The sequence below is a fragment of the Arachis duranensis genome, chromosome 8, assembly GCF_000817695.3.
Source record: "Arachis duranensis cultivar V14167 chromosome 8, aradu.V14167.gnm2.J7QH, whole genome shotgun sequence".
In the NCBI taxonomy this organism is placed as follows: Eukaryota; Viridiplantae; Streptophyta; class Magnoliopsida; order Fabales; family Fabaceae; genus Arachis; species Arachis duranensis.
The window spans coordinates 45,135,646-45,151,550 of record NC_029779.3 but is presented as its reverse complement, the minus strand read 5'-3'; the positions used below and the strand labels follow the sequence as shown (position 1 = coordinate 45,151,550).

At 34.8% G+C, this 15,905-nt stretch overlaps 2 protein-coding genes across 4 annotated transcripts in view; one reads left to right on the top strand and one right to left on the bottom strand.

The window, feature by feature from the left end:
- The first annotated feature begins 1,411 nt into the window (after positions 1–1,411).
- Positions 1,412–11,548, top strand: LOC107463214 (pleiotropic drug resistance protein 1-like). Its single transcript, XM_052252650.1, has 24 exons — positions 1,412–1,862; positions 1,954–2,074; positions 2,230–2,318; positions 2,415–2,499; positions 2,730–2,889; positions 3,040–3,116; positions 3,211–3,264; positions 3,342–3,432; positions 3,555–3,856; positions 4,180–4,461; positions 4,783–5,099; positions 5,506–5,666; positions 6,329–6,432; positions 6,547–6,703; positions 7,375–7,482; positions 7,573–7,730; positions 7,819–8,151; positions 8,276–8,566; positions 8,661–8,744; positions 8,839–8,972; positions 9,343–9,570; positions 9,656–9,827; positions 10,405–10,659; positions 11,268–11,548. The coding sequence occupies exons 1-24, from the start codon at positions 1,543–1,545 to the stop codon at positions 11,523–11,525; spliced, it is 4,341 nt and encodes a 1,446-aa protein (XP_052108610.1). The 5' UTR covers positions 1,412–1,542; the 3' UTR covers positions 11,526–11,548.
- Positions 11,549–12,673: 1,125 nt separating this feature from the next.
- LOC107463324 (probable protein phosphatase 2C 22) overlaps positions 12,674–15,905 on the bottom strand; it is a 3,464-nt gene continuing 232 nt past the window's right edge. The window contains exons 2-5 of one of the 3 annotated variants that reach the window (XM_021129802.2): positions 15,563–15,748; positions 14,718–14,927; positions 14,150–14,361; positions 12,674–13,514 (exon numbers count right to left, since the gene is read on the bottom strand). In XM_021129802.2, coding sequence (XP_020985461.1) covers positions 12,950–13,514; positions 14,150–14,361; positions 14,718–14,927; positions 15,563–15,703 — 1,128 coding nt within the window. In that variant the 5' untranslated portion in view covers positions 15,704–15,748 and the 3' untranslated portion in view covers positions 12,674–12,949. Of the gene's footprint in view, positions 13,515–14,149; positions 14,362–14,717; positions 14,928–15,562; positions 15,900–15,905 lie in introns of those variants that run through there. The other 2 variants (XM_021129801.2, XM_016082113.3) reach the window with 2 other exon arrangements.

Here is a 15,905-nt window from a genome sequence, read left to right as displayed (position 1 = left end):
GATTTGTTAAACTAGTGGCGTTAGAGGAGGTGAAAAGAGCTGTAATGACCATGAATTCTTTCAAAGTTTCGGGACCGAATGGTTTTCAAACTTTGTTTTGTAAAAAATTTTGGGACTCTCTTAGTTATGATGTGTGGGGGTTAGTCAAGAGAGCCTTTAAGGGCAAGATTTTAAATCCTACTATTTTTGAATTGGAATACGGAGGTCTTCTGCTTCAGGCGACATCTAGCTAATTCGGTTATGTGCCAGAGATGTAATACGGTCCAAAAACACTAGAACATTGTATTAGAGATTGTATATATTCTAGAGTTATTTGATAGATTCTAGATCCTCGGGTTATTGATTCGGTTGAAGGCTTTTCTATGGAAACCTAATTTCGAAAGGTCATGTCTGGTAAGGAGGCTCTTTTAGAGAGCCGGAGTGTGGTGGTTGTGAAGGCATAGGTGCAATGACATTTTTAATGCTAAAAATTATTGGACAGATCACAAAGTGGTTGCTCTCATCAAAAGCACAGTCATGAATCAATAGGTGTACTTCTTTTAGTACCTTTAGAAACCGTTTGTCTTGGAAACTTCCGATAGATAATAATTTTAAAATTAATTGTGATGCTAGTTTGCTTATTGATTTGAACTTGGCTGAATTTGGTTGTTTTATTAAAAATTCTAATGGGGTTGGATTGCGAGTTGTTCTAGTAACTCTTTTTTCTAGTCTATCATCTGATCTGAACTTTTTGCAATTTAGAGGGCCCTTATTTTAGTTTGGAATTACAGATTGGGAAATAATATAATGTATGAAACATATTGTTTGAATATTCTTTATCTTTTACATGACTCTCTTTAAATATAAAGTCCTTGATTTAGTTAACAAGATTCATAAACTATTATTACGACCTTATTTTGATTAGATATATATTGAGCTAGAAATAATTTCAATCATATTATTTAGTTTGACCCTTGTGAAACTCTTAAGCAAATCATTATATTTGATTTATAATAGATATTTTACTTTGTGCTTCCCTTTGTTTAGACACCAACAAAAATAATCTTCACTATTTATTATAGTAGTTGTTGTTAGGTGTGCAGTAGCATTGCTCTTTAATGGCTAACAATCACAAAAATTGCTGGCCCCTAGCATTGCTCTTTTTTGTAAACTATTACCATAGCACACAGCTCATGGTTATGTAAAACGTAAACGCAACGGATACTTATTACACGTTGAATTAAAATCCCATTTGCATGGAACCTTTTTTCACTTTTGAACATGAAACTTGGTGACATAAACTGCAAGTCTGCAAGACTGCACCGGCATGTAAGTTTATTGATTTTTTCTACCTTCATTCTATAAATAGCCACCCTCACCTTTATTACCAACACACTACCCTTTCTTTCAGAAACAATAAGAGGAAAAAGCTCAAACACGTAACATGCATTTCACGCACTTGATCCTTCAACCATGAAACTAACAACAATATCCATTTCTAGAAACTACTACCAGTTTCTTCGAAAGAATTAACTTGAATCAGCAACTAACCATCGTCAAAAGATGGAGAATGGTGAACTGAGAGTGGCGAGCGCACGCTTAGGAAGCTCACGTGTATGGAGCAGTGGTGCAGTTGATGTGTTCTCAGGCTCTTCGAGACGAGACGACGACGAAGAACAGCTCAAATGGGCGGCGATCGAGAAGCTTCCAACATATCGACGCTTAACACGAGGCATACTAACCGAATCGCAAGGCGAATACACCGAGATCGATATCAACGAACTCGGTCCCTTGCAGAGGAAGAAATTAGTAGAAAGGCTAGTCAAGATTGCTGAACAAGACAATGAGAAGTTCTTGTTGAAATTGAGAAGGAGAATCGATAGGTAATAGAAGGAAACATACTAATTAGATTTTATAATAATGTGTTAAAAATATTTTATAATGTGGTTAATTGTTGTGCTTTTTGAATTGCAGAGTTGGACTTGATATTCCGATGATTGAAGTCCGATTCGAGCATTTGAATGTTGAAGCTGAGGCTCATGTTGGAAGCAGGGCATTGCCAACAAACCTTAACTTCTGCATTAATTTGTTAGAGGTAATTAATGAACTGTATGATAATATCATCATTTAGATTTTGGATCTTACTACTTCAAAAAACTCTGTTAGGAACATAATCAAACTTAGAAGTTAACATTTATTTTGTGCAGACATTAATTTTTCTTTTTTCCCTCGGTTTTCCTCTTTTTGAAGGGGATCCTGAATTCTTTTCGCATTCTTCCAAGTCGAAAGAAGCCATTCACAGTTCTTCATGATGTTAGTGGAATCATCAAGCCTAGGAGGTGAATATAGCACAACAATTCAACAATTCAAATCTGTGATTTATTTTTTCCTTTTCGAGGAAACTATTTCTCAACATTTTCTTTTGGCTTGTGTAGGATGACACTGCTCTTAGGCCCTCCAAGCTCCGGAAAGACCACGCTGTTGCTAGCACTGGCCGGAAGACTCGGCAAAGATCTTAAAGTAAGGACATGTGATGTCAGCAAGGTTATCAAACTCAGTTTAATCACAAATCTAAGTTTACCTAAACTTCATGAGTTTAGATTTACTATTGAGTTTGACTACCTTGGATTTGAGATTAAGCCCCCTTTTTTTTTTCTTTTAATCAAGAATTGAACTAACGAATACTTAGATTTGAAGAGAATCCTTTTCATGCTTATTATGATTCAAAGTTTATTGCTGATACATTGCAGTTTTCTGGGAGAGTTTCCTACAATGGTAATGGAATGGAGGAATTTGTGCCTCAGAGAACATCAGCTTACATAAGTCAAACTGATCTCCACATAGGGGAGCTTACAGTCAGAGAAACATTGGCCTTTTCAGCAAGGTGTCAAGGGATCGGAACGCGTTACGGTAAGTTTCGGGCTTGGGTTCTCTCATCTTCTCCATTCTGTATGCTATGTACCAAAATGTTTACTTAGCACTTAGAGTACTTTAATCGCAAAAAATAGCAAATTGTGTATCCATTTGATTAAACTGTTTAAAATTTTTGGTAACTTGCAGAAATGCTGGCAGAATTGTCAAGAAGAGAAAAGGCACAAAGCATTAAGCCAGATCCTGATCTAGATATTTATATGAAGGTTTACAAAGACATAAATAACAATATTAAATTATTCAAAATATGATGAAATGCTTTGAATATAGAAAAGAAGGTAAAACATATTCAATTTTCAGGCTGCAGCACTGGAAGGCCAAGAAACCAATGTAGTTACAGATTATATAATGAAGGTACCAAATTAAATTCATCAAAATTTTTATATGATTTTAAGATATTTTTTCTGAGTTCTGCTCATAATAAATTGCAGATTTTGGGTCTAGAAGTATGTGCTGACACCATGGTAGGGGATGAAATGATTAGGGGAATTTCTGGTGGACAGAAAAAGAGAGTCACAACTGGTAAAAACCAGAAATTTCATCATCTGTTTAACATGAAATTTAAGTAATTTTCTTTTAGTAATTTTTTTTTTCTTTTTTCATCTATTTCAACTTTTTTTTTTGGTGGCAAATAAATTATGTAGGTGAGATGCTAGTTGGACCAGCAAGGGCACTTTTCATGGATGAAATATCAACTGGTTTGGATACTTCTACAACATTCCAAATGGTTAATTCTTTGAGACAATCCATTCACATTTTGAATGGAACTGCTGTGATATCTCTTCTCCAACCAGCACCAGAAACTTATGAACTATTTGATGATGTAATTCTCCTATCAGATGGACAAATTGTGTATCAGGGTCCAAGAGAAAATGTTCTCGAGTTCTTTGAATACATGGGATTCAAATGTCCAAACAGAAAAGGAGAAGCTGATTTCTTGCAAGAGGTAACTTTCTAACTTCCCCAAACACTTTTTTGTTCTTTCATCCCTGTAAAAATAAGAGAAAAAAAAAAACCCATAGGAATCCATTCCTCAGGATTGGAAAATGTGGTGAAGGATAAAGAGAATAAAGTAATCTCTTAAGATCTGAAAGTGAAAGATTTGTTTCTCATCATTTTTGAAAAAACAGTTAACAGTCATCATTAGTCTTTCTGTTGATGTATGAATTGTGTATTTGGTGACTAGTTTGCCACACTTTTTTGAATAATGAGGGGCAAATTTGTCATTCTAAAATGATGGACTAAGCTCTCTGTTAATGTATATAATAGGTAACATCAAGAAAAGATCAAGAGCAGTACTGGGCAAACAATGATAAGCCTTATACCTTTGTCTCTGTAAGAGAATTTGCAGATGCATTTCGGTCATTTCACATCGGCCGGAAACTTGGCAATGAGCTTGCTACCCCGTTCGACAAGACCAGAGGCCACCCTGCTGTTCTAACCAAGAACAAGTATGGTGTCAGCAAGAGGGAATTGCTAAGAGCTTGTGTTTCAAGAGAATTCTTGCTCATGAAAAGGAACTCCTTTGTCTACATTTTCAAGATGTGCCAAGTAAGTACTGTTCAAGTTATGGTCCTCCCCAAAATATTTGTCAAAATGTGGTACAATAACAAATGACCTTATTTCAATACAATTTGTATATAGATGATATATTGGATTGTTAATGTGACAGTTTCTAAATGATAATTATTTTAGAATGGAAGGGATGTAATATTCATCTTAAAGGTTTACAAACTGTTACTATTCAAATTTAGCTAAACTTCTTAAGTTTAACTGAATTGGTGAGTTTGATAACATTGGTCCAAAGCTATGATATTCTTTTCAACACTATAGTCAACTAGATAGAAGCTTGATCCTTTTCATTCTTTTCAGTTGACTTTAACAGGAATCATAACAATGACATTGTTCTTGAGGACTGAGATGCACCGGAACACAGTATCCGATGGCGGGATCTACATGGGAGCTTTATTCTTTGGTCTGATTATGATAATGTTCAATGGATTCTCTGAGCTATCCATGACCATTGCAAAGCTCCCTGTTTTCTATAAGCAAAGGGACCTTCTCTTCTATCCTTCTTGGGCATACTCCTTGCCATTATGGATCCTTAAGATTCCTATCACTTTGGTAGAAGTTGGTATTTGGGTTGTCATGACTTACTATGTTATAGGCTTTGATCCAAATATTGAAAGGTGAGTAAAGGTCTTTTAAGTAAGAATAAAAAAGTGATTATTCTGATACAGGATAATATTGTACAGAGATAGAGAGAGTAAGAGTGAAAAGAGCATATGACATGTGTTGTGGCTTATGGATCCCACTAGATAAAGGTGTTTGAATAAAAGAGAGTTACAACCTCTTTCTGTATCTCTATACATTCTTACTCTATATCAGAGTCATCACCCAATAATAATACTTGAACTCAAATTAGAGTAATGTGGATTCGTTCATGTACAATTGAAGTCCATATATCATTCAATACCATATAGATGATACGTTGACAAGGAGAACAATGATAATTATGTATTTATGTTCAAATAGCACAACTTTTTTAGATAATTTGGTTGGTTTTCATTATGGTCATATAATTTCTCATGGCAGGTTCATCAAGCAGTATCTTCTGCTAGCTTGCATCAACCAGATGGCCGCTGCACTTTTTCGATTTATGGGGGCAGTTGGGAGGAACCTCGTTGTGGCCAACGCATTTGGAATATTTGCTTTAATTGCAATTATGGTCATGGGTGGATTCGTCCTATCTAGAGGTGAAACGTTATTTCAGTTAAAGGTTATCAAATTCTCGAGTTAACGGTTAACTCAAGCTCTTAAACTCTCAACTCTTATGAGTTTATCATAAGTTTTTGTCTTCAAATAGAGTGAAAAGTACTTGGATATTCCTAGTTCACAACTACTAAAATTTTATTTATTATACAATTCTCAAGTATTATAATTGAAAATTTATAGTCTAGATGTCCTAGTCTCCTAAAATATGCAAGTACTGTTAGAAATCGATGGCTCTTTTTTACCGCGTCAACTTGTTTCGAAACTTAATATTAAAATCACACTCTTTTGAAACTAATTATCCAGATGTCATCCTTTCTATACTACTAGAATCAATTATAATTAAATATAAAAAAGCAAATCAGTTGCCATCTTAGTAAAAAAGTGGCATTTAGATAATTAGTTTAAAAAGTGGTATTTTGATAATAAATTTTGAAAAAAATAACGTATTATTAAAAAAAAAAAAGCTGAAATCGAGTTTAAAATTCAAGTTTACCTAATCTTCACAAGTTTAGGTGGACTATTGAGTTTGTTTGCCTTTGACAGAGTTTATTATAAAAAAAAATGCACATATTTTTCCGTTACCTTGTTTTAAACTCCTAATATCAAAATCTAACACAGAACTACTTACATTCTTTTAAATCAGTTGATGTGAGGAAGTGGTGGTTATGGGGTTACTGGACCTCTCCCATGATGTACGGACAGAATGCTTTAGCTGTGAATGAATTCCTGGGAAACAGTTGGAAACATGTAAGGAATACAATCAAACCAATGAAACATGCACAAAGAATACAAAATGAATAGGGAACAGTTTTGATATATGATTTTGATAATTAAGTGAATTTCTTATTGATATTGTTGCAGGTTCCACCTAATGCAACAGAACCATTAGGTGTTCAGGTCTTAAAAGCACGTGGACTATTCCCTGAAGCGTACTGGTATTGGATTGGAGTTGGAGCTTCCATTGGATACATGTTACTCTTCAATTTACTTTTCCCTTTGGCCTTGCATTATCTTGACCGTAAGTATATTTTATGTGTAGGTAGCTTGGATCCCATTTAATAACTGTTTTATTGGACTAAAAAGATATTGAGCGACAAAGACAATTTTTCTATTCTATCTTTGAATACATTTACTAAAAAGTAGTAAAATTATGTATCAAAAGGAACTTTCTATCCATCCTTACACCACCAGCTTTGTAGTAACCAAGTTTCTAAAACCAAACGGGTATTCAATCGAGATTTAAAGAGTTGAACCAGATATAATAAAAGGAAAAGTTTAGGAGGCAGCAACTTTATTAAATTCTGGCCAACATGTAACCAGCAAAGAAAAGTGAGCATAAGATGAAATCTCACACCATTAAAATCATCATTGATGGCTATTTGATGGCTACAAATCACAAAAGTTGCTGGCCCCTAGCACTCCTCATAATAAAATGCTAAAAAATCGAGTGGATTCCACCGATTTACTGTTTTGATCTATTTTTGGGGATTTTGACCGGTTTACTAACAACCGATTTTTATCTTGAATCAAACCGGTTTAATAGTTAAGTTTTGGTTAATTAGATCGAACCGGTCGATTTAGTCCTGTTCTCAGAACCGTGCTAGTAACTTTGATCTTGTACATGTGTGCGCTGCCTTCAAATATGTGAAACTATAGCACTGCTCTAAGAATTGAATCATTATGCTGCAGCATTTGGCAAACCACAAGCATTGATATCAGAAGAAGCTTTAGCTGAGAGGAATTCTGTTAAGAATGATCACATCATTGAACTTTCTTCTGGAAGGAATGGAGCTTCTGGTTGTTCCCGAGTTCCACTAGCTTATGTTTCATATTTTTAGCTTCACACATGTTCATTGTGTAATGTTATAAGTGCAATTTTCAATGCAGATAAAAGTAATGGAAGAAGTGTGTCATCAAGAACCTTGTCTGCAAGAGTTGTTGCCATTAATGAAACCGATCGCTACAGAAAGTGTGGGATGGTTCTTCCTTTCACGCCTCTTTCTATCACTTTTGATGAAATCAGATATGCAGTAGACATGCCACAGGTAAAATAACTGATTTCAGAAAGGAACTTTCAAGTGCGGGATGAAACAACACATGTAAATTAATACTGGTTTCGATTTATGCTTGCAGGAAATGACGGCCCAAGGCATAGTTGAAGATAAAGTTGAACTGTTGAAAGGTATAAGTGGAGCCTTTAGACCAGGAGTTCTAACAGCTCTAATGGGTGTAAGTGGAGCTGGTAAAACCACTCTAATGGATGTGTTATCTGGGAGGAAAACTGCAGGATATATTCAAGGCCAAATCACCATATCAGGGTACCCTAAGAAGCAAGAAACATTTGCTCGCATATCCGGATATTGTGAGCAAACTGACATACACTCTCCCCATGTCACAGTCTATGAGTCACTTGTTTATTCTGCATGGCTAAGGTTACCCCCTGAGGTTGATTCTTCCACAAGAGAGGTAAATTGACATATAGTAATATTTGCTCCATTCATTTCATAGTTGAATAAATTGACATGCTTTTTCTTCTAAAAAATGTGCTATATTAATTTAGGTTCTTACAATTGTTATTGATTCATTGTAGATGTTCATTGAAGAAGTTATGGAGCTGGTAGAGCTGAATTCATTGAGAGATGCATTGGTTGGATTACCTGGAGTGAATGGTTTGTCCACAGAGCAGCGCAAGAGGCTAACTATTGCGGTTGAACTTGTTGCGAATCCTTCTATAATATTCATGGATGAACCTACCTCTGGCCTTGATGCCAGGGCTGCTGCTATAGTTATGAGGACAGTGAGGAACACAGTCAACACAGGCCGAACCGTGGTGTGCACAATCCACCAGCCTAGCATTGATATATTTGATGTTTTCGATGAGGTCAGAGATCGATTCTTCTTTTTCTGACTCAATAATGCTTTGCTAAATTCAAGTGTTTCAATGCTATAACTATATGTTTTCCGTTTTATTACAGTTACTTCTCTTGAAGCGTGGAGGTGAAGAGATATATGTTGGGCCATTAGGCCGCCATGCTTCTCATCTTATCAGTTACTTTGAGGTAAGCAACTAACTCTTCAGTGGTAATTAATATTAAATATTTCTTGTTTTATCATTCACTTTATTAATCAAACAAAGCTATGCATGCTATATAGGGAATTAATGGAGTGCCAAAGATCAAGAATGGTTATAATCCTGCAACCTGGATGTTGGAGGTTACTTCAGAAGCACAAGAGGAAGCTCTAGGAATTAACTTTGCTGAACTATACAAGAATTCTGATCTATACAGGTAAGGAACAACTTCAAAGAAAAAGAAAAGGCATAAGAGCCATAACGATAAACTTGATTTTGACTCGAATGTTTTACGAGAATAATAATTTCTATACACCCACGGCATAAAACAGTTTTACACTATCAGATGAGTAATTATAAAGTAATTTCCATGAACTTGTTTAACATCATCATCCAATCCCATCCATTCTTTCGTATAGTCATTCAACTAGTAGATATGACTAATCTGTTTTTTTGGTTGTATGCCAATATATGATTGAATATCTTTGTAAAACTATTTTAAATCGACAGTTCATATTTTAATATTTTCTGTGCAACTGTCAATATGCTTTTCTATGGTTGACTAATATATGTACAATCACGTTCAGGGGAAACAAGGCGCTGATAAGTGAACTAAGTATACCCCCATCAGATTCTAAGGACTTATACTTCCCTACAAAGTACTCACAGTCCTTCATAGCCCAATGCAAGGCTTGCCTTTGGAAACAGAACTTATCATATTGGAGAAACCCTCCATACACTGCAGTGAGACTCTTGTTCACGACATTCTTAGCCCTTTTGTTTGGGACAATTTTTTGGGATTTTGGCTCCAAAAGGTACCAAGAAACAAACATATGTCTTTTATTTTCTTTTTCATGCCTTAGTTTAGTTACATCTTGAGTTTTGATTTCTTGAATGCAGGAAAAGAGCACAAGATATATTTAATGCCATGGGATCCATGTATGCTGCAGTACTCAGCACTGGAGTACAAAATGCTAGTTCTGTGCAACCTGTTGTGGCTATTGAGAGAACAGTCTTTTATAGAGAAAAAGCTGCTGGAATGTACTCAGCTTTGCCATATGCATTTGGACAGGTATGCACAAAGTTTTTCATTTAATGAGTAGGACTATATTTGATAAGTCTATGATGACAGAAAATATAGAGATATTGAGATAACGAAATAAAGACAAGATTTCATTTCTAGTTTTTTAATATATAGACGAATTTAGTTTTATATCTATCTCTTTATCTAAATTGGTTTTTGTCTTGTATTGGTATTCAAAAGTACTATGGTCACAAAAAAATTGGTCATTAAATCAGTCATTTAATTGATTTTCAATGTGTATTTTGCATTCTAACGCGTATTTTATGCGGATAGGTGATTTGGTGGCTGATTTTTAATGTTCGTTGTTGATTTTTATAGCCCTTCACACTAATGATGATCATTTTGACCTTTTTTTAGCTATTTTCAATTATATAAATTCATTGATTTAAGAAAATATTATGAAAGTCACAATGACGAAAATCATAGAATGGAGAATGTAATTTAGAAGGAAAATCATCAACATATTGTTTAACAGTAGCAGTCACAAAGTAGAATGAAAATAGAAACTCTTGAAACTCTAGATCTGGAAATTTTAACCAATTCACCACATTTGAAAATCCTACAGGTTGCTATTGAGATCCCATACATATTGCTACAGACCCTGGCATATGGTGTCATAGTGTATGCTATGATTGGGTTTGAGTGGGCGGCTGCCAAGTTCTTTTGGTACCTGTTCTTCATGTTCTTTACATTTTTTTACTACACTTTATATGGGATGATGGCTGTTGGTATTACCCCAGATCACCATATTGCTGCCATAGTTTCTCTTGGATTCTACTTGATATGGAACCTTTTCTCGGGATTTGTCATTCCTAGAACTGTAAGCTACCATTCATTATCCCTTATGCTTTCATTTTAATATTTTAGAAAATGCTACTCTTATGAGTTTAAAAAATATTTGAAGAAATACTAGCAGCATTTTTTATGAATTGTTTTATTAATAAAGTGATCTTTAGATGTCTATTTTAACACTTCCTTCCTAAATTGTCCCTTAAACATTGGTCACAACTTTCTTTCCACCAATGCATAATAGCATTCACAATGCTCGGTTTCAGTTTAGTTTTATTTTTGGTTCTATAAGATGCTACATCAGCATTTGTAAAAACTAATCGTCACAAACAAGAACTTGAGACTAAATATGAAATTTGTTACTTTAATCTTTAGTTTCAATTCAATCTAAACTTTAAACATAAATGATTATCCATCAAAGTGAAATCGTCTCTATACTGAGTCCAGTCTCATTCCATCGATTATTTCTAATGCAAAGTGTAATCCAAACATTGACTATTTTTTGCATTTTAAATTTTAAAAATACTCTATTGAAGTTGCTACACCTTAACATGCATGACTGTTAGGTGATTTCCCAAAAAAGGCACAAATAAGAAATAGCATCATTCCTCACATTTGCCAAACTTTTGATATTTACAGAGAATGCCAGTGTGGTGGAGATGGTACTTTTGGATTTGTCCTGTGGCATGGACCATGTATGGATTAGTCACTTCACAGTTTGGTGATGTAACTGAACGCCTAGAGACTGGAGAAACTGTGGGAGATTTTGTAGAGAGATATTTTGGATATAGAGATGATTTCATTGGTATAGCTGCTGCTGTTGTTGTTGGCTTCACATTGCTCTTTGGATTTACCTTTGCCTTTTCAATTAAGGCATTTAATTTCCAAAAGAGATGAAAACATTTTTATATAAATAATACTAGGGAAGCAATAATTAAAGTTACCATATTTAACACATCTTATTTCATACATGTAACATTTATAATTACACATTTATTACATTTAAAATTACACACTTGTTCTAATAATAATGAATAAATTTTAAATAAGATAATTTTGGCCTGTTTAGTCTGATTTTCTATTATCTCATAAACATTATTGTTTTTATATAATATATATACACTTGTATAAAATTTAATTAACAATGGAATTTAAAGCAGTAAAATATTCCTAGACCACACTTGATTTGTTGGAAACGTTTTCTTGTGGAAGAGGCAAGCATCTACCTAGTTGTAGAGCTGCGTTGAAAAATTAATATAAAACCCAAAAAGTGTAAACGATAACTATTTTGGACGGAGGGGGTGATTTTTTTGCGGCAAGAGTTTCATGTTGAGCCTTCTGGAAATAGGTTGAAAAAACGCACAATGTGTGAACTTCAATGTAAGATTCTGGAAAATGGGTCGCTAAAAAAAGTGTTAGAAGAGTGAACTCTTTTTTTTTTTTCCTCTAAAATGGATAAAGACTTTGAAAGTGAGATTCTAGAAACTGCAGTTATGAAAGTGGACAGGAAGCATTGGAAGGAAAGGAATGAAGATGAAAATTTGAAACTCAGAGAAAGAGAAGGGTAAGTATTTGGACTTGGCATTAGAAAGGGGCTTTTGGACTTTTCTAATGCAAAATATAATAATGTTGTCGTTTCAAGACAGGTTTAAACTTTGTGGTATGTTTCTCAAAATTCATGTTTGGGTTAATAGCAATGCTGTATGTGAAACAGGCATTTGAGAAATGAATGATTTTCCTTTCTACTTGTGCCTAAAGAGAAAAACTATACAATAATTTTTAGTTTGCTTTTTAATATATACACGCCAAAGAAAGGCTCAATTCAAGAACAAAATTTCCTTAACATTATTAGCCCCCGAAAAAAAAGTTTTAAAGCTGCAGTTATATACCTAAGATTTTACAATATTTAACTTATGCAAGCATACATTCACTTGAACTTTCCATAAACTCTTGAAGCTAATGTTAATGGAAATAGAAAGTCTTGAGATTGTAGAAAATAGAAATACATGAGAAAGTTAGTAAAACTATTTTTCCCATTTCAAGAGAGTACAAATTCATTGCTATGAAATGCCTCTCATAGTCAGAACTAAGAACCAAACAAGCCCTCAAATATGTATTCATTCATTGGATTTGTTTATGCTTAAAAGAAAAAAGAATGAACCAATAATTCTACATTGCCAATCACCAAATGACTAACACAAAAATTAAAATGTCGACTAGATGCCGCATATTTTACAGTCAAAGTTTTCTCAATCTACACCTACAAATGAATCTTAGTTCCTAGAGAAAAAAAAAAAGAGAGAAATTTTAACATCAAGAGCTCAATTACCTAAGTTATCCAGGAAGCTTTGCAACTCCCTCAAGCCTTCGGCAGAGAAGCTCCTGTGCACTCTCGAGCGCGGCACCACCAAGTTAGGCGGAGGTTGTTGCTGGAAGCAAATTACAACAGCAGATAAATTGTCTCCACTCTTTCTTTTTAAAGCCTCATCAACCAAATCCTTGCTACACATGGTGGGGTCATTATGTTCCTGAAGCCTGCGGCGAGCAAAGTCCACTGCATTCTGGCTCCTAAATACATCCCAAATCCCGTCGCAACCAATTATGAGGAATTCATCCTCGGCGGTGAGTTTTGTACTCATAAACTCAGGTTCTGCGCTGAGTGGTCCCCCGCCTCGGCTTTTCATCCCTTCCACGTGCCAGTCGCCAATAGCACGAGCAACATTGAGTTGTCCATTAAGATATCCATCATAGACATATCCCCCAGATGCCTCAATACGCTTCTTCTCTTTCATGCACACAGGTTTATGATCTCTTGACATTTCAATTGCTTTTCCACGCCGACACAGCACAGCTCGGCAATCTCCAGCATTTGCTACCACCAGTTGCCTGCAATCAGAAACTATTATCAAGTGCAGATTATCAAAGTCATGTAGTATGTCATGTCATTTTCTCATTCGGTGTTGGAGCTCATTAATGATTTAATTAGTTACCCATTATAGCAACTCTATTAGCATGACCGAGATGTATAGTTAGATCATTTATTTACCATTTATTTACCATAGTTAGATTACTCATCCCAATCTAGTTAGTCCAACCTGTATAGTTAGTTAGAATAACAATTTTGTTGGCCTCTTGTATATAAGGCAATTCTTTGTATAGTGCAGAGTGTGACTTGCCAATTGCCATACTAACAGAAAATCTTCAGCATTATTTTCCATATTCTCTCCTCTCTTTCTTCTTTTTTCTTCCTTCGCACATAATCACCAGCTCACTGGCTCAGATGCCAAGTTTCAACATGCTATAATGGATAACTAATTAAATCATTAATGAGCTCCAACATTCGGAGAAGGAAAAGCATAGAAAAAGAACAAAGAGCCAACTTTTGAGGCAGGTTACAATGCCCCTGAACCTCCATTGGACCGAAATGATTTCAAACACTTGACATGTTCAAAAAACTGAAGACCTAAAAGGTAAAGAATAATAAATAAAATGCATTGATTGTTTAGTATCAAAAACCTAACCTTCCAATAACAAGAGCAGCCAATGCCGTAGTGCCAGATGCAAGGGTTGCATCCAGAGAGCAGGCTTCTGCGAAGGCATTGTCCGTTTGCAGAAATGCTGAAGCAATTATCCTCTCAATATCACTTGGGAAATCATCATCTTGAATAATGAACTTTGGCAAATGGTGGCAAGCAAAATCAGCAGCATGCTTTCCACCATGTCCATCAAATACCTGATCCGTCATTAGACACACAATGTCATGAGACATATTTAAAAGAAAAGGAGGTAACATACACAAATTTCCTTCTACTCATTAGCTACTCCATGGACAACAACGGTGTGTATAATGTATTTACATACATTGATCTAGAACAAAGGCAAAGAAACAATACTATCAGAAAAGATTAGCATGTACATCAATGTTATATAAAACTTTGAAAATTAAGTCAAGAGACAAGTGGAACATAAGAAGAGATGAATAAAAGTGAGACATAACGTTAATTTTATTCTTTTATTTCAAAAATCATCCATTCATTCACATAATAGTTTGTTCTCCAATAAGTGGAAGAGTAGATCAGTATTCAGTACCCCGTAGAAAGCACTAGGTCCGTCTATATGGTTCTTGAGTCCATTCTCTTGCATAAAGTTGTCAACGCAAACATAAACATCTTCCATACTTGACCGGAACCCCATATTACCACATCCTCCAGAACGAAGTTTTGGAAAGAAATCAGACTGACAATCTTCAGTGGCACGCTCCGGTTCAGCGGATACATCAGAAAGTTTTGTCATCATCTGCTAAGTTTGTCACCAAAAAACAATTATCCAAATTCTAAAGAGTATTAAAAAAATTCAAGAAAAAACTAACTTCTAAGTGTAGAAATAAACTTGAATTGAACTCCAGAAATGAACACCATTGACAATAGCCAGTTACCAATTATCATCCAATAAACTAACTTCACAACGGTAAACTAAATAGCACAAGCAGGTTATCACACTTGAGCACCCATCTATGTAGATAAATAAATGTCTATCTCAACAAAAGAAAAACAAGCAATTGATTCCTAAAGAGGAACAAACTGAAATCTTTTCCATAGCTTTTTTTTAATGCATACGTTACCTCAACTTAATAGAAGACAAACAATAATTCTCCTTAGCCACAACTTTGCCAAAAACTCTTAACAGTGTTGCTTTCCCAAAATGATAAATAAAATTTTATTTGATTATTAAAAAAAGTACGTTTAAATATATATAAAAACACCTTATATAAAGAAATTAATAATTCATGTACCAACAAACAAAAGGACGAAACAACACCATTTCTGTAACCTAGCAGCACTAAGGTTCAACAGCATAAGCACAATAAATACACTTTCCTAATTAATTTTTTCATTCAAAAAAAAAATTAAGGAAGAATTAAAATTATAACTTACAAGAGAAGGATGGCGAACAAGGGGTTTCTTGTTGTGATGGCATTGGCGAAAGGTAGAGGCAGCAGAAGAAGGTGGATTCGGAGGTCGACCATCAATGGGGCTCTTACTTTCACCACAATTAAACCCTTCAATTTCCTCCATTTTCACATAGCCTCGCCCCCCAAAAGTAAAACTATAAAATATAAGCTGAGAAATAGAAAATAGGGTTCGACCCAGATCAGAAAACGCTATTGGATAGCTTGAACGAGTGTCAAAATTAGGTCCTTTTTTTTTTTGTTTTAGGGCGATTTTGTTCGTTGCAACGAGATTAACACATAAGAGTTGTATAAAACAAAATGTGAAT

Bases quoted from the DNA above. Each gene is read 5' to 3' on its own strand.
- LOC107463214 (XM_052252650.1), top strand. From the start codon at position 1,543: ATGGAGAATGGTGAACTGAGAGTGGCGAGCGCACGCTTAGGAAGCTCA. The intron at 6,433-6,546 runs GTAAGGAATACA...ATATTGTTGCAG, and splicing joins TGGGAAACAGTTGGAAACAT to GTTCCACCTAATGCAACAGA. The intron at 8,152-8,275 runs GTAAATTGACAT...GATTCATTGTAG, and splicing joins TTGATTCTTCCACAAGAGAG to ATGTTCATTGAAGAAGTTAT.